The sequence below is a fragment of the Centroberyx affinis genome, unplaced genomic scaffold (assembly GCF_046629955.1).
Source record: "Centroberyx affinis isolate AG114_WGS23_722 - 3 ecotype Tasmania unplaced genomic scaffold, CSIRO-AGI_Caff_v1 ptg004612l_1, whole genome shotgun sequence".
In the NCBI taxonomy this organism is placed as follows: Eukaryota; Metazoa; Chordata; class Actinopteri; order Beryciformes; family Berycidae; genus Centroberyx; species Centroberyx affinis.
The window spans coordinates 231,826-250,179 of NW_027282223.1; the positions used below are offsets into that span (position 1 = coordinate 231,826).

An 18,354-nucleotide genomic window follows, 5' to 3' on the forward strand; every position below is an offset into this window, starting at 1 on the left:
ACTCTTGTTTTTTGTATTGTGTCTCCACGCTTCACCTGTCAATCAAACAGTGTAGGCGGAGCTTGGATTTTCTGTTGATGCGGTTTGAGTTTCTGTAGGTGGCGCTCTGTTCTTTGTCTGTTCAGCCATGGTGGCTATCACTGCTCATGCTAACTACCCAATTCTTCTTCTATTTATTCCAAACAAACCGGAAACGTTAAATGCATCACTTCCTGTGCAGCAGAGGATTTTTCCCAGGAAAGAGCTACCAGACACTGGGTGTTTAGAACAGAAAATATAAAAGCTTTCATGATCTGTATATAGGTTGAACCACTACTCTGTTATATCAGTTGGTTATAGAGAATAGCAAAAAACACATTTATTTATAGGAATATGTTGCAGATTATTACTTTAAAGTAAGACCATCCAAACTGTTAAAATGTGTTAATTAGCAAAACACAAGGCAAGGCTATAGGGTTCACTGAGCTGAACAAAGTGTAAAAGCTACCAGCGATTTATGTACATATGCACAGCCAACAGCAAAGCACACTAATCACGCACACTAATTATGTATATGTGCACTCTCTGCACATATGCATAAAAGCTGCATGAGGAAAAAGTCTAGGAGTCACTCTCACACACACACACATATTTAAACTCATCCACACATCAAAAACCTACTGTTGCTCATTGTCGGTGAAATGAAGATCCAGCTTCAGCTGAAAGTCCACTTCACTCAAGGCTTCCTCCACCTGGGAAAAACAGCAAACAACAGTGCTGTGAGTGTATTAACATTAAAAGAGCAAGGCAGCACATTTCAGAAGTGAGTTACTCTCATGATCAAAGAGCCATAGCATAATGTTTTTTTGGGGGGGGAGATGATAATAAAGAGAGTCTATTTGAATTTGAAAAAAAAAAACACGTACAAACAAAAAGGTGTGGGCAAACTACAAAAGACAGCGGTGTCAGCAGAAGTAATGGATTCTTTTGAAGATAGAGACCCAGTGCTAATACTCACTAATAAGAGGCTATACTCAGCTCTCTCTTCCCCTATCTCTGTTTTTCCCCCTTACACATACAATAAACACGCAAATCTGTGCAGTTTTGTGGGACGTATGGATGTTTGGATTGATCGAGCACACATGCGGGCGTACGCCGTGGAGACGGAGGGCTATTTTCGTCCGCGCTATCCGCGGCTGCGAGGAGCAGATAACCTCCGGAAGGTTAATGAGCGGGAGCCTTTTGGGAGCGCCGATGGCTGAAACCCGATACGCCTTCAAGCACCTCCGCCCGCCACCTCCACCTCCACGAGAACGTCTGCGTTTAATGAAATATGCTAAAATTAGGGAGAATCTGCCGAGATCCACGTTCTGACCGAAACCACGGCAGCTTTAGGTATCTAGAAATGTGTCAGGGAGCGACTGAGCGATGGAGTTCGGAGTCATGTCAAAGTGTGAGCTATGGCTATGATATGGATGATTAGCTGCGAGCGGGGGGGGGGCATCTTAGCTCTGACTCATCGGAGCCTCGGAGGCCCGTCGTCTTATCGCTGTCACCGCTGATCAATTTGAGCTCCGGTGGCTCCCCCCCCCCCCACCCCACCCCACCCCGACAACAAAAAACAACCGCAGTGGATTTCTGGGGTCGCGCCCCCCACGGCGGAACGAGGCGAGGACAGTACATCAATAACTGTCTGGCAGGTTTACACGCCTGATCGGTCGCGCTGCCCCCCCCCCCCCCCCCCCCCCCGGTCGGTCTGGGGCACATGCAAATCAAGCTCGTCCACCTATTACAGACAATTAACTCCGAGAGACGCAAGGAGCTCAATATTGTGTTTCTATGTATCGCTGCATTGAACTGCTGACGCCTAAACTGCACAGCATGTATTTGTGTAACACTTTAGGCATTTTAAGCTGCTGCACCAGGTCCGGCCTTGTTCCACCAGCTGGTTCTGTTACACCTATCTACATTTCACCTATGTGTAAGTGAACACTGATTACCTAGTTACGCTTATTCTTCCACAAACAACTCAAGCTGTACCGTGAGGGACAATAATGTACCATATAGGGCACATATGTCACTTTTTTTTTTTAGAGTGTAGGCGTTTCTCAGCGGCTCCATAGACAATCTCATCTCCAACACTGGTTCATGTATCCTCTATTTCAGTGGGTTCTCAACGTGAGGTCCGGGGACCACCAGGGGTCCTTGAAGGGCTTCCAGGGGGGTCCCCAGCAAATTGATGAATTGTTAAACTTCAGCGTTATTTCATTTACCAGAAGTTAACACAATTAGAGAATGCAGAAGAATGACTGTTTTGATCATAGTGTCACTGTTATCTCTCCATCTACAATACAGATAGTCATGGAATTCTGAACAAAAACATATCTAATAAAAATCTCATCAAATGGGGGTCCGTGGCTCTAATGTGGACTAAATTAGGGGTCCCTGATATGAAAAAGGTTGAGAATCACTGCTCTATTTTGTTTACTGACATGGCGATAATGGACTATAATAAGCAAAATCTTGGCATTTCTATACATTTATATGGCTCAAATATGCAACAGACTGCCGCTTAGTCTGGCAAAAATAGAAGCCATGCTCATCTCCAAAGGGACGGAACAGAAGCACAACCGGTGTAGCTGAGCTTTTTACTGCCCCATACCAAAAAAAGACCATAATACACCTGCAGGGGTTTGATAGGGCTGTTATTCAATACCAAATGACTCAACCATTACTTGGCCAGGTGCTCACTTTCCAGTCTATACACCTATTGAAGTTTCAAGATGGCTGTACCAGAGGATTGTGTAGGAGGAGATCAGTTGAGCCGATGTTGTTGCAGTTCCTTCTGGTTGCCAATGGAGGTCGATAAAAGAGGTGGGATTACTTACTGCCCCTTTAACATGCTGAACGTGTAAAGACATGGCCACAACTGTGCTGTTACATAGTGGCTTTATCTGTAATTATTTGTCACGCGTTGTACAGATATGATTTTGGGTAACAGGCGAGGCGAACCACATGACATTTTCCGTTCTGCCGGGAGTGCATGTGGAGCAAATACCACCGGCGTGACTCACCCTCTCTCCATCCAGGAGCAGGTGGACTTTGAAGCTCATGCAGTCGTTCACCGCAATCTCCTCATTCCTGTACAGGATCTGAAATATCCGGCTGAACACCGTGCCGTCGTAAACCCCTGCAGAGCTGAAGCTGCATTCTCCTGATGTGGGACAGAGCAGAATGCACAGTGGCTCTCAGCATGCAGGCAGTGTCATTTATTCTCTGTACAAAGATGTGGGACTCCTTATTAGAATGGCATGAAATACAGTGCTTATAAACAATAAAATAGCACCAAACACATACTCAATAAAACATGGCACTGTCTCAGAAATGCATTGATCCAAACTCCTATGTGTCTATCATTACCCATTTAAAAGTTCAATTCCTTTGCTCAGAAATGCATTAGTTTGGGTCTAAATGTTAATGCAGAGTGGGAAAAGGGAGGCAGGAACACACAGTACTAAGCTAATGAAGTGAGAGGCTGTCATACAGTTAACCTTTATACAGTATGATAAATTAACATTCACAATATTCTTTTCCTTAGTCCTCTACAACCATATGCTCCTGTAGTCTAACAACCAGGCATGTGGTGGAGAGTAAACCCACCACAACTCACTTATTAATTTGCAGAATTTACCACTTTTCATTAGACACCATAGTAAGTAGGATGCAAGTTATGTGAGGATAAGGGTACAACAGCATTCATGTTTTGTTTTAAATTCCTTCTTATAATTTGCTGTATTGTTCTCATTTGGTACTTTTTCCTGGTGCCTCATTGTAATATAGCCTATGTTTTTATTGTTTTTTTTATCTTCTTATATATTGATATTACTCTATTTTTTGTAACTCATGTTGTATTTTTTCACTGTGAAGCGCTTCGTAACTTTGTTTTGAAATGTGCTACATAAGTAAAGTTTATTATTTATTATTATTACTATTAATACTTAATATCATATATAATTATAGATTTTTGTTTATACTGGTGGTTGCTGGCCTCTTGATGATCACCTTTTTATTTCTCCGCTAAAAAACCACACATCCACCACAAAAGCTGTTTTGCTTGCTTCAGCATTACATCAGTGGCTGTTATCGCCCTACACTAACCAAACACTATTTATTATTAAAGAAAGGGGAAATCTGAAACTGTCAGAGCCCGGAGCCCAGCGTGTCGCTAGGGGGAGCTGCTTGTACAAAAGCTTTTCTATCCAACATCTTCCAGGTATTCAACAGGCACAATAATGAGAATGAGAACAGGTTATTCTAGTTTGCAGGTTTTTGTTTCTGGAATCCACTGACCGGACACGCACTGAGCCGCCTAAGCAGCTGCGTTGTTTGGATTTGAAACATCTCCGGTGTGCGTCGTGATGACTGTTTACTCTCTCTGCTGCGGGAACATTTTCTCCAGGCCGGGGGCTGCAGTCAATGTGGCAGAGCCGGGGTCCAGCTGTGAGCCGTGAGAGGTCTTTGACAAACCCCGCTGAGGTCGTACTCTTTTCCTCTCGCCCTCCATCTCTCTCTTTCTCTCTCTCTCTCTCTCTCTCCACAGGCCTCCTCCTGATAATGCTGTCACTACTTAACAGCATCAAGCAGCCCCAGCCAGCATGAGGGATGTATGGGAGCATGACTGTGGTCAAAGACTCGGCGGATGTGTGGCAGAGAGACTGTAATCCCTCTAGTGATGTATACTGCGCAGGGGAAGGAGCTGTAGCTGGAGGGAGAGGCTGTGTCACCTCACAGTATCAAGGCCTGGGTTTCCTCCCGCAGTCCAAAGACATGCAAATCAGGTGGATTGGAGACTCTAAACTGCCCATGAGCATGAATGTGATTGGCTGCGATGACATGAGCCATATTTTTTCTTTCTGATCATTCCGATTGAAGATTTCCCCCGCAAGTGTTTACATGAGCGCTAAGTAAAAGGATCGCATGGTGTGTTTTTACATGCACAAAATGCTGAATCCACAATTCTAGCACGGATTTTAAAAGATGGACCGAGCATGCTCAGAAAGAGTATAGATATTTCCAACCAAAGAAAGTGACCAGAATGAGCAAAATTTTATCCATTGATTATGAAAGAGATTATGAAAGGGGGTTTATTCTGATTAAGGTGGTCACATGAGGCATTTTTATTCTGATTGGGCCACTATCAACTGATTATTAGTGGAATAAAAGGCTCTGTGTAAAGGCAGCTTATCTGTGTTAACCCTGTGATGGCCTGTCCGGTGTTTCCGAGTGCATGCTGGGATAGGCTCCAGCCCCCCCCCCGTGACCCTGAATAGGAATAAGCGGCTAAGGAAAACAAATGAATGAATTGTAGCTGGGATAAAGCTGCTGCATCTACACACACACACACACACACTCACACACTAATCATATCCTTTAACTGGCATACTGGGTGTTTTCTGTTAAACAAACTGCTGCTTTCAGCTCATTGCATTAAACTCCTCTGCTGACACTTCTTCTGCGATCTTGACACCAATAGTAGCTGCAAATGTTCCTTTGCATTTGCTTTAACCTGCTTGTATGGGAATGTTTTCTCACATCAGTTTGAATAATGTCAGGGAAATTGTTAAAAAGAAACAGAAAATGAATGATTGATTCCCTTCTTGCCTTATACACTCTGCTTGTTGGATGTTAAATGTGATTTGAAGACTTTTTCTGTGTTAACGGAGGCATGTCTAAATAGGATCCGCAGGAATACGTCAAAACCCACCCAGTCGTTGCTTATGGTGCGCTACAGTCCTCAATAAATACAGGTGTTGGGGGATTTATCACATCCTGCACATGAAAACCTGCAGAAATGCCCCTAAGCTTTTAGCCACAGTGATTCTGGTACTGGAAATAATCTGCTTACAGCCACTCATACTCTACAGCTGCCGCGTGTGTGTGTGTGTGTGTGTGTGTGTGTGTGTGTGTGTGTTAGCCTCTCTCTCTCTCTCTCTCTCTCTCTCTCTCTCTCTCTCCCTCTCTCTCTCTCTCTCCACAACGCAGGCGCACAAACCCAAGAACTTCCACTGGATCGCCCCTCTCGTCTATTGATACTAATATCAAAGGGTATCTCGGCTCGCACAGTGAAAACAGCACTCTAATTCACCCCGGCTAACGCGTTCCTTGACTTGAAGATGGCCATGTTGTTGTGCATGAATCACAATCATTAAATGCTCGAGTCGAGAGCGTGGTGGCGGTGGCGGTGATGGTGGCGGCGCGATCCTTCACACAATTCATTTTTGTCTGAAGGGCACAGACAATTGAAATGTCAAGCGTACACTTTTGCCAGAGAGTGCCAGTAGGGGGATTATTTCCTATGTCTCTGTATGATAGATGTGTCCACCCCCCCACCATCAACCCACCCGCCCCCCCCACCCCCCGCTGGTCAGGATAGCGCGTTACGGTTGGGAATACGTGACCTTGTGGGAAGGAGCTGGAGAAAAAAAAGGGGGGGATGGGAGGGGTAGGAGGCTGCAGCTCAGCCCCTCCAATTACAATATGGACATGGTCACTCGCTGCACTGTACCCTGCTGCACTGTGCCTCGTCCCCCACATACTGTACGCCGCACAGCTGCGGTTGGGCGGATGGTGATATATGCAAGGTATTAAAGAGGAATATGCACATCCATGTTGGATACGGGGATGCAGTGCAGGGTAAACCCACCTAAACTCTAGTTAACCCACGTTTTCAGGCTGACACACATCTTTATGACCTCAATTTGTGGTATATATCATAGTAATTAGTATCAAATGGATGTAAGTTATGTGAGAAAAGGGGTGGGAAAAGCAGAAATTAATGCTTTTCTGACAGCATAATTGATTTCTTTTCATATCGGTGGTTGTTTGACTTGACCTTGTTATTTACCACTACATCACCGCTTACATAATATTGCTGAATGCAAACGAACGAGCAAATTAACGCTTATGAATAGAGTGCAGCTATAATGCAAATTCAGGCAGATTTCCCTCTAATCTAATCACCCCAAACATACAGGCCCGATGTGTTCTAACAGGATTTTATGTTTCACTATAGCCTGCTGTGTGATGCTGTACCACTCTGAAACCTTTTTTTTTTTTTTTTATATCCTGAGCTGCTAGGTACAGTAAAACTGGACCTCATGGAGTTGGGGCACTAACATAGACTATTGAGAGCAATTGTGCTGCTGAGTCTATTACGCTGCCATCTTCATCATCTCCATGCTACCCATTAAAACTTTGGCTGGTGAGGATTTTGCACTATCCGCGGATTAATGAGGTAGGGAAATTGTCTTCCCTGCTGGTATTCCTATCACCGTGTCTCTGGGAAAAAAACACTCTAAATGAAATGAATCAATGTCACATCTCAGGCTCAGACACAGTGCTTTCACAATCTGCCGTGTCCTTGCACACACACACACACACACACACACACACACACACACACACACGCACGGTTCTGTGTGTGCCGCTCCAGTCATGACAAGCTAAAAATAGCCGTTATTACTGCGAATCAGTATTGCCAGTGATACTGCTTCCTGCATTGCCAGAGAACCAGATTTTAATGCTTGGCTAAGTTCAGAAACAGTGTGCCACAACCTATGAATATAAAAGAGCATAACACATGTAAATAATACGTCTTCCTTGATGGAGACATAGACAAACATTTGTATTTAGGAATAACAGGATGTAAAGATGCACGGAGGATTAAATGAAGTGCTGTTTTTGCTTGCAATTATCCATTTGATTGAGCAGCAACCCTTAGATGGAAAGCCTTTGTCTCAGACAGAGCGATCATAATTCAAGTTCTACTCAAGAAAACTCAAACATTTTGGTATTCCTTAAATGAAAAGCACTTCAACTAATGGCCACAGAGTTACAATTACAGACAGCTTTGAAGTTAGACATTTTGTTACAATTCTATTGCTGTGTTCTGCACCCTGCACTGCAAAAAATACCGACTTAAAGTCATTTGTCTCACATTCAGTCTTAAAATCTTATTTTTCTTAAGACAAGTGCAAAATTCCCCTCCTTTCCAATGCAGTTTCACTTGTTTCAGGAATTTTCCAAGTGTAAATATCTTGAAACAAGACAGAATACAGCAGATCACTCACAAACATCTTGAAACAATTTGATTTGCATTGGAAACAAGTGGAATTATCTCACCCCCGATGCCATGTTTTTTCACTTGTTTTAAGAAAACCGAGACGGCTATTTTCTGCAGCGTGAGTCTTCCTCCCAAGGACGGCCAAGTGAAGGTGTGCGAGCTGATTATCTTTCACATCATCTTAATCACTGAGAAAATGTAGAGCAATTGCCAGACACCACTCCGATTCTCTCATGTCCTCATGCATTACCTCTATAACGGGAGAACGGTAGGAACAAAGCTATACGTTCACTAAATGTGCACAGCAGCTTGTTGAACAAAGATTTAACTAGGCTGTTTGGTTGTTTTTGTTGTCAGGCTCTTATCTACAAATAAAATAGAGATCCTGGTGCATTCTGAGGTAAACCCAGTTGTGTTTGAACACAGATGAAGACAAAAAACACACATGTCAAAGAAATAGATGGTTGGTTTACTGACTTACTTGACATCAGTGGATTCCTGTATTTTAAGAAAACCCCTAGTTATATCTCTAATGGAAGCTCTTTAAACTGCGTCGAGAACAGATGTCATGATACAGAAAACGTAGATACGGATAAGAAAATACATTTTCGAGACAACTACAATCCAAAGAGAGTTATAATACTAGAACCTATTCAGATTCCACATGATACTGTAAAATTCTGCTCATTTTTTCCAGTAAAGGCACTGGCATGAGGCAAGGCGTGCACTGTAACACAGAAGAGGTTGTGAAAGATTACCGTCTTCACAGAGACTTCAAAGAAAACAGCCTCCAACACAATCTGTGTCATTCAGACGAAGAATGTGGATCGCAAAAGATGATTGTAGTCATGAAATGATTCCCTGTGTCATGCAAGCTGGATTTTCTCACTCATCCCCTTATATACTTGGACCACTTGTAACTTACTGTGAATATGACCCAACATCCAAAATATAGGCACTAGTGTTAGACCAATATCTCAGATTGTTGCTATTGGCCTATGATTAAAAATCACATATTGGCCAGTCATGATGTCCACTTCTTATATGATGGATATGATGCAGTTTATTTGATAACATATTTATTGTAGAATTGATCAATAATGCACTGATTGTCTATGGGAAGATCTTAACCTGAACTGATTCTAATGCAACATTTTGATGAAATTCTGTACAGGCATGCATGAATTATTATTATTAGTAGTAGTAGTAGTAGTAGTAGCAGTAGTATTAGTATTAGTATTAGTATTAGTATTAGTATTAGTATTAGCATTAGTAGTAATATTATTATTATTATTGTCTACTGTTTCAGAGGCTTTTCCACCCTGACAAGAATAAAATTATGTGTGAAACATGGATATACTTTATTTCAAATATTATAACATAAAAAGCATGAAAATGGTTACATTTAAATATATGTAATAATGGCACAAAATCAGCTATTGGCAGCTTCAGTCAAAAAGAAATATCAGTATTGGCCTTCAAATGATCACTGCCCACAGACTCATTCAATGAGAGTGCAAAAACAGATTATTTGATTAGACTGAAAATCAATATAGCAAATTGGGAGCTTATCCCCATATTACTATGAGGACACTGTCCTCTTAATACCATCCTAAAAGTGAGCCTGGTAAATACATAATGTCAAAAAATAATACAGTGTAAAGATGGAGGCATGAGTTGTTCTTACCTGTATTGCCCTGTGTTGTCGCTATCAATCTGTGCGGCACGCGAGGCGAGACCTTCAGCCCTGCTCGCACCTGGTAGAACCTGGGGGAGACAAACAGCAGCAGTCAGTACCATGGCGGCTCCACATGGAAGCGAGAGCTACAGTTTTGAACTTCAATACCCAGAAGTCAGTAAACTTCACACAGCTCGCTCGTGTTTAGCAACCCGGCCGGTCTGTGATGCGTTATACCAAAGATACCAAAGAGACGAGAGAGGAAAAAGGTCTAACGTTGGTGACGTTTACAGTAGGAGACTATACTTCACTCTTAAGTTTCAATTCGTCACTCCCTGCGAGTGCAGAAGATTTCCCGCTAGTCACCAGAATTATATTTGGGCAAATAGGGAGAAACTACTGGATATCAACTCACACAGTTCACACAGCAGCCATTTTGAACACTCAAACACACTTGAAACTCTAACCGGAAGATTGGCTTATAAAACTAACATTAGTGAGGACTTCAGATCGACTACAGTTATCAAATTAACTAGAAATCTGGGGAACAACTACAACAACTGCTTGAATGTAGCAGGGAAGCTAGCTAGTTTACTAGTTAGTTAGCTACCAGCTAGCTAGGCTAGACTGGGCCAGAAATATTACCTTAAAATGTGAACCTCCCTGTATCCTGACATCCATTTTTTATGTTTTTCAGAGGGAAATGTTTGAAATGATCTGATTCCCAGATGTGTACTTGGTACACAACAGTTGGACATAGCTGGGCTGTACTCTCCCAGGTTTCCCACCCTGAGCACAACATAAGTTCAAAATGGCCGTTGTGGAAGTAATTGTGCATTCATGTGCTATCAGATATATCGGAAAAGCAAATGACCTTTAATCTTTTAAACAAGGCAAAAAACCCAAGTTTTGTGTCAGTCAGCAGTAAGAAAACACATACACATGCACCTTTATTGCACATGTGTTGTTAGTCATTAACGTAAGATTTGTTTGAATGAAGTTCGTCTAATTAGCTTGTTTAACTGCAGCACATCCATGTTTGTTTATTGTATGTCTTCCAGGTTTGATTTTCCGCCAAAACAGCACATGCAACACAATGCACCACTGTCTATCAGCCCACTTGGAAGTCCCGGATGTCGGATTTTCCCACCAGCACATGAACGCACAATAGGCTTTATTGGGGGGGATGGAATGCTGTTCTCTGTTGCAGCCCCACTTTGCGATTTCGGCTGATAAGACAGGTTTTTACCAAAAAAAAAAGAAAAATCTTGCCTAGTGCAGCTTTAAGGCTTCAGAAGTGCAAAGTGCTCTTCATGACATGGACTAGGGGTTACAACCACCATGTTAAACAAAATCAGTCATGAATTGTACAAATGTAACTAAATTATTAATGGAGAAAGGATAAAATGGTTATAAATAATGAAAGAGACATAATAATGCATCCATTCAAAGGCTGTCTGTATCCTACCTGATGAGAAGTGGGGCTGGAATTCTACAATATTAGCAATAACAATATTTCAGATGAGATAAAACCTTATTGATCGCTGTTGGGAAATTAGGCCACTGCAGCTGCAAAACCAATAGGATTCAGCAGGGAAACAGAAAAATATAAGCAAATGAATAGAATTTAAAATAGAAAATCATAAAACAATAAAAACAATTAAAAAAATTCTGGGCTTATATAAACATGCTACCGACAATTTCAACATAGTAGGTAGACTGTAAGAGCGGGAAAGACTGTGAATTACTTATATCTATGAATTTATTTACAGTTGTTAGTCTTGATGTCTTACTTAAATATGGATTACTTGCTATTAAACATGTCCTCTATATATAGCCTTTGCTGAAAAAAAGCTAAATGAGACCCACAGTTTTAATTGATCAGAAATACTGTTTTGCACAAAGTGATAGCATTCCAGGCTATGGGCCTGGAGAGCATGTGAATGGGAAAACATGTCTTTGAAAAGGTCACTCTGACAGCTGAAGTCAGTCCGTCAGTGCAGCTTGTGTAAAAGCACATCTTGGCTCTCCAGGGACACATTGGGCAATCTGAGAGACCGGAGCGCGGCTGCGAACACAGTCGTCACATCGCTGTTTTAGGGTTTGAAGGTCGATAAATAAATAAGGGAAGTGTTATAGGGAAGATTATAGGATAAAATAGCTCATGGCAACTGCACTCAGTGACTGGTCAGAGGTTATTGCACAGTAAGACCTGTTACATTTCAGAGTATTGCAGACTTATGAGCTTTTCAATATGTCTATATCCCTTATGTGCTGTATCTATATGGCAGCACACACGTCAAAGACATTGATGCCTGGGTGACAATGGAGTGACTGATCAATACTTTACATTTTGATGTTTTTACAATTGACTTGGAACAAATGACATTGAGAAAAAAAAGCAGCAGGGGTTGTAATTTGAGTATCTGAAGCAATCTTGGATCTCTCTAACTTTGCTTCCATTAGAGGAAACTAAAAGGCCCGCAGAGCTCTTATCGCCATCGCCTGCTTTACAAATCAAATGCAGACTTAATCAGTTTTTTTTAATGCAATCAGTCGACGTCGGGGTCTCTCAAAATGTACAGCTGCGTGCTTTTTCAGTCTGGTATAGGGATTAGTATTGATTTCAGCAATTCAATCTCGGTTCGGTCTTGTAAACTGTGAGCTCCCTTATTCCGCAGTCTTAAACAAATGCTTTATCTGTACATGAGGTACATTTAAGTGTCCGCATCGGATCTCTGGAGCAACATGGCAACCGGTAAAAACAAACATATTAGTGCACTCAGCTGAAGGGATTACCATGATAAAGCTTTAGCCCATCCCCGTTCGGAGAGAGGGAAAATCATTTGGGTAAAGCTGGCATTTCAGCGAGGCAGAGGCCAAGCAGATGACAGGTTTTAATCTTCCTGCAGACACATCATATGGCATGGTGGCATCAACATGGGCCTGTTTAATGTCATGAAATATAAAGCAAATCTGTAAAAATGAAGATTATTTATGTTAGATCTTTCCTTTGGTCATTTTTGACTGTATTTATGGGTATGAAAAAATAAGCGCTGATGATTTCTCCCCTGTTAAGTATTCCAATCATGTCAATATTTACATCTGTTTGTGCTGTATTGTGTCTATGGTGCATTTTGTATATTTGTGTTTTTCCATTATCATCCTTGAGTCTGTAATCGATTGTCTGAATGCTGATGAAGACAGGTGAATTCAACCCATGCTGAATCTGTATGGGGCTGTTGCAGTAGACCATGTGATGTCCTAACATGCTGTTCCAAGGGATTATGGGTACTTTCTCAAACACCGCTGACAAAAACTGACTCGGCTGAACCGTTGTTTGTCATAATGACATTTTTTTTTTTTTGGGGTGGAGTGAGACTGTTGTGCGGACCTACTTTGAGTTTCATTGTTTAATCCATGTCCATCAGCTGTGAAAGAGCACTTTCATTTACTCAATAAATGATAATGTACCTTCATCGTTGGAGGATGAGTCATGTCTAGTGTCCAGCCATCTTTTTTGGCATTATCTTATCGCCGTGCATTCATAGTTTAACAACATGAGATCCCAGGCTAAACAGGGGTGGAAGGGAAAGTGTGTACAAAGGGCAAACTTTCTGTCACAAACTTGCGGTTCCACTATGGAAAGAGATCAGTAAAGATTGCATTTGAACTGTATAAATTTGTGTTTGCCATGCTCATATTGAACCGCTGAATTCAAAAATTGAATTTGTGCTGCCTTCCAGTCGTCACTCAGGGAACAAAAGTCCTTTGTGAGTGGTGTGTCTCAGAGAGCTCCACCTGAATGAAGATAACTGAACTTGAACTAGGAAAACCACATTCGAAAATGGAGTAAAAATGTTCATACATTCACTAATAATTACTTTCAAATTAAAGCCATTGTCTTAAATTTGAAATTGTGACTTACAAATTAAATGTTTGAATGCATTCAACAGATTCTTTCTTTTTTTTAAATTCAGTGATTCAGTATGGGAATGACATTCAAATTTATACAATTCAAATATAATCTCTGCTGGCACTAATCTCTTTCCATACTCCTCCAAGGAAAAAAAAGAACGCAAAAAAAATTCAGCTGTTCTTAGAATTGACACTTAACATTAACATTGTGTTTCAGCTGCAGTAGGCTTCATCAAGGCTACAGAATTTCAATGCATAGTCAACCATAAATATGTTCAATGAGTGTGCTGAGTTGCCAGTTGTGAAGCCAGGTAAACAAATAAAAAATCATGAACCTAGAAATGTGATTTCTGGAGAGACAAAATGCTTACCCCCTTTGAAAGAGATCCACATTGTGAAACTTGTGCAACTCTACAGAAAACTCCAGTGTTCCCTGTACTTCAGACATGATATAATCCCGCTCATCACCTGTGAAAAGAAAGGACAACAAATAAATATGAAATATCGATATCAATCACTTTATAGGGAGTCAACACTGTCAACACTGTGTGAAGCAAAAAACAAGACGAAAGCTACAACACACCAAAAATCCAAAGTGAAAGATAAGAAAAATGGTGACATTTCTAAAACTAGCTCCCACCGCTAAGGCGATATGAGTCATGCAGTCTGGTGTGGAGAAGAGACAGATATCCTGGTCTGAATATAGTTATCATCATCACTGTCCAGGTATATGCTGGAAAACTGAACAGCAACATAGGATCTCATTATCTAAGAGTGAAACCACTGATCCGAGCGGCTCAGTTGTTCTCTTCTATCTGTATATTTAATGAATGTTGTGAGCTGATCTGAGGTTAGCTTCTGTTACTCTAAATGTCAGTCCTTTGGGTACTTTGTTATTACTACCTGTATAATTAGTAGGGTTAGACCAGTGTAATGGTTTGCTGATATTTCGGGCCAGCATTGCCCTTTTATTAAATGTCACATATCTGTAAAACCTGCAATTCTTGTTTTTTTTTTGGTTTTTTTTGGCAAATTTTTTGCATATTTCATTTAATTACTCTATTATGTTTTTTTGTCAATTAATTCTTCACCATTGAATAGGTGTGGTGGAGCTGCTGACACTAAAAGAATGGCATTATCCCGGGTTTCAATGGAGAGTTGTAGTGTAACATGATGGTGTAAATGCTGATTCAGAGGTTTTTTCCACCCTGACAAGAATAGAATTCTGAGAAAACACTGAATACTTGGCAGCTTCAGTGTAAAAGAAATAACGAACCCTAATAATTACCTGTAATCAGTCACTCGTAGTGTTAGGGATTACAGGCCCATGTTAACATGAGGCCTATCAAGCATTGCCTCAGCTCATTGAGATGAATGGAGGCAAAGACACTAGGTGCTAAAATGGATCAAGCCACTGAAAATGGATCTCTGGAGATGAACCTGTGAAAAGCAGCTGTAAAGCTCAGTTCATACCCATGTGAGCGCTGTTTCCCATTAACAGCAATTCAATTTCAGCGCGATTCTAAATGGAAATCGTATAGGCATTCTTTAAATTCACAATGTCTGACCAGAAAGACAATGAGGGGAAAACATTACCAATTATTACTTCATATTACTTATATCTCATTCTTGCTTATATCACCTTGATGTGTGCTTTACAATTAGCTAGCTTGTACTTCTTTGGGCCAAAAAAATCCTAATGCCCTGAAACAACTGAGCCGCCGCCAACCAAAGGGAGATGAAACATTGATGGCGTTTCCAGTAAAGTGCAATCACATAACCCCTCATTACATGCTTTGAAACATAATCCTGGCACACGTATGCGCTCGATGTTAAGTGTCGTAAAAGATGACATGCAGTGTCATTACACCAACAAAATGATTGCTGTGGAACACCTTTGAGAAGTGAAGAAGAAGACTTTACTTCAGGCCACGGCAAGCATCGACACCAGTCCTCGGCTCGGGTGGTTTAAAAGCATAATGCTGTTTCAATCCACTTTCTTTAAGCAGCGTAGCTTTGACTGTATTACATTTATCTAGACTAAGCCTGTTTTTATTATACCCGAGCTTAAGACACTGGGGTGTTGTGAGAAGTAAAGTCCATTCATTGCCACTAAAATGCAAAGGTTACTGCCAATTACAGCGTAAGTAGAGGTAAGTAGAGAAGAAGAATAGAGTAATCGTCCGCTAATCGTCTCATCTATTGGTTTCATTTCCATAAGTTCATTGGAACTTCCTAGAAATCAACTACATGTTAAAGCTGCACTAGGCAACTTTGCACATTGGCAGCTCCAGACAGACACCATAGAGGCAATAGTTGTTTAGGAGACAGATTGTCTTTCACTCTTGAAGCATGACTCATGTTCAACCTGGATCCTATTTTCCCATCATTTTCCATCATACCAATCGATTCTGACCAGAATCTCATCAACGGCTTCACTACAGAGCTGCTTATTACATTACGGAGCGGGCAACCGATGTGTTGAAAAGGATGTACTTTGGGTGCTTTGTGTCCATTGGCCCTATAGGACTGCTTTTGCAGAGTCGTGAACTCAGGCAAGCAAGACGGAAGTAGCTCTAGAGTGAAGCAGTTGATGAGTTTTTTGGTCAGAAAGGATGGAAAAAGTTGGGGAAATGGGGTCCAGGACGAAAATGTGGAGAAAACGCCCCATCAGTGTCCATACCTGACATCAGAATTTCATTTGGGGAAATAGGGTGAATCTACGATGTTTCAATTAGTGGGGATGGGACGCTCTTCTCTGTTGGAGCACCACTTGATTTAGGCTGATTAGACAGGTGTATTTTCACATAAAATCTTTTGCCGCTTTAATGAAAAAGGGATGTGTACTGTAACTCTGAACCTCAGCCCTCCAAAACCAACCGGTCCACTGAACAGGCATCATGAGCCCAAAATATGGCAATGTGGAAATACATAAGCAAAATGCCAGTCCAGAGAAACGCTCCTCCAGTACATTAGCACTGCTGAAAAAAAGGCCTGGAGAGACAATACGTTGACACGACCCGTTCGGCTCTTCTCGCTGACTCGGCGTCTCGTGTCACAGCGACACACACCGAAGACTCCGGCGTTCAAACGTAAAAAAAAAAAAAAAGGCTTTGCGCTGTGTCAGGGTGACCGCAGACGACGGCGGTCATAATAACGCCATGAGCCAATTACGAGTCACTTGACGGAACGCCGCGAGCCGCCAGACTGATACGGTACGACTCGTGCTTCCTCAGCGCCGCGTCGTTCCTTCCCCTTGGTTTTCCCCCCCCGGTTTGTTATCCGACATCCTCGTGTGTCACGGACCTCAAAGGGAGAAGCGCTTCACTTTCCCAGCAATGCCTTATAGGCCGTAAAGAGGAGAATGGACACTGTGTACTTGATTAAATGCGGGCCCACAGTGGAAGGACCCCCACCCCCACCAGGAGGCAATCTCAATCTCGCAATACGGCTGGGGTATACACACAACATACCCCCTCCCGACCCCCCACCCCCACCTGATTATCAACCTCTGCCCAAAATTCATCAATAAGTTAATGAAATTTCAAGGCAAATCAGTGAGTCACGGACAAAAACGCCCACGCCGACTACTTCAAAGGCAACTGTCATTCACCGAATTAGCGGGATACTGACTATGACGTTCACGATGATGATGATGATGGTGATGATGATGAGAAAACAAACCCCTGATCAACGAAAGGAGACTCGCAGCATGTAAGACAACATCTTTAAGGGGTGACCGCCACCTTTTATGTCCTTCCCATTCACATTTTGCTCTGCTTAATAATGGATTTTGCCAGTAGCTGCAGCTAGCGCTTTTCTGCTCCACTATTGAGCTATCAGCCTCAATTTCAAAGGCTGTGGCTGGCATGAAAGGCTGCTGAGCAATCTATTGGTCTCTCAGAATAGAAGAGGTGCGTGTGGCCGTTGTGAACTGAACGCACTAGCCTGCCAACAAAGGTAAGACCAGTGGAAAAAAATGAGCTTCTTTACAATATCCGTGCTGCTTCGGATTAAGTTTAACACGGCCGATGTTTTGCTGAGCTCAGTTCACCTTTCCATTGTTGGACAAATCTCAGTGAAAATGCATGCTGTGCTTCCACATACTGTAGCTGTGTAATGTTGCTAGCCTCAACAAAGATCTGCACATGTAGCCTAGCTGAGGCTTCTGATTTGCTGCTTGTGCAGTTACACAGACTGTTTGTGATCTACGGGTTGCTGCAAATCATTAAATACTAATTATTACAAAAGAGCCATCTGCTGTCCGATTACTATTTAATGCAGGCCACTATTACATGCCGGCTTTCTTGGAGGGCTACAGTTGGTTGCAGCAGCTCATTCCTCCACCCTGACAAGAGAAAACTCCTGGCTGCCCTCCACCCCCCCCACCCCATCCATCCCCCAGCAGATCCTCCTGGCGCAAACTCAGCCCCGTCAGCGCTGATTGACAGCTCCCGGTCTCGGGTTTTGCGAGGACGAAGACGAAGAGGCAACATGTTCGTATTGACTTGAGTGCGGAAGGAGCAGATTTTCCAGGCGGCGCGGGCGTAGGTGTCATTGTAACACAGGGAGTCATTGTGCCGCGACTGTGAAGCTGATTGTATGCACAGCTCAGAGGGCCGGAAATTAATCTCGGGCATTATTCCATTCATTAACA

General features: G+C 42.2%; 1 protein-coding gene across 1 annotated transcript in view; it reads right to left on the bottom strand.

Moving 5' to 3' along the window:
• Positions 1 to 14,145, bottom strand: part of fam135b (family with sequence similarity 135 member B) — a 28,015-nt gene extending 13,870 nt beyond the window's left edge. The window contains exons 1-4 of the mRNA XM_071544605.1: positions 14,069 to 14,145; positions 9,789 to 9,868; positions 3,054 to 3,193; positions 661 to 731 (exon numbers count right to left, since the gene is read on the bottom strand). Coding sequence (XP_071400706.1) covers positions 661 to 731; positions 3,054 to 3,193; positions 9,789 to 9,868; positions 14,069 to 14,145 — 368 coding nt within the window. The remainder of the gene's footprint in view (positions 1 to 660; positions 732 to 3,053; positions 3,194 to 9,788; positions 9,869 to 14,068) is intronic.
• Positions 14,146 to 18,354: the final 4,209 nt, after the last annotated feature.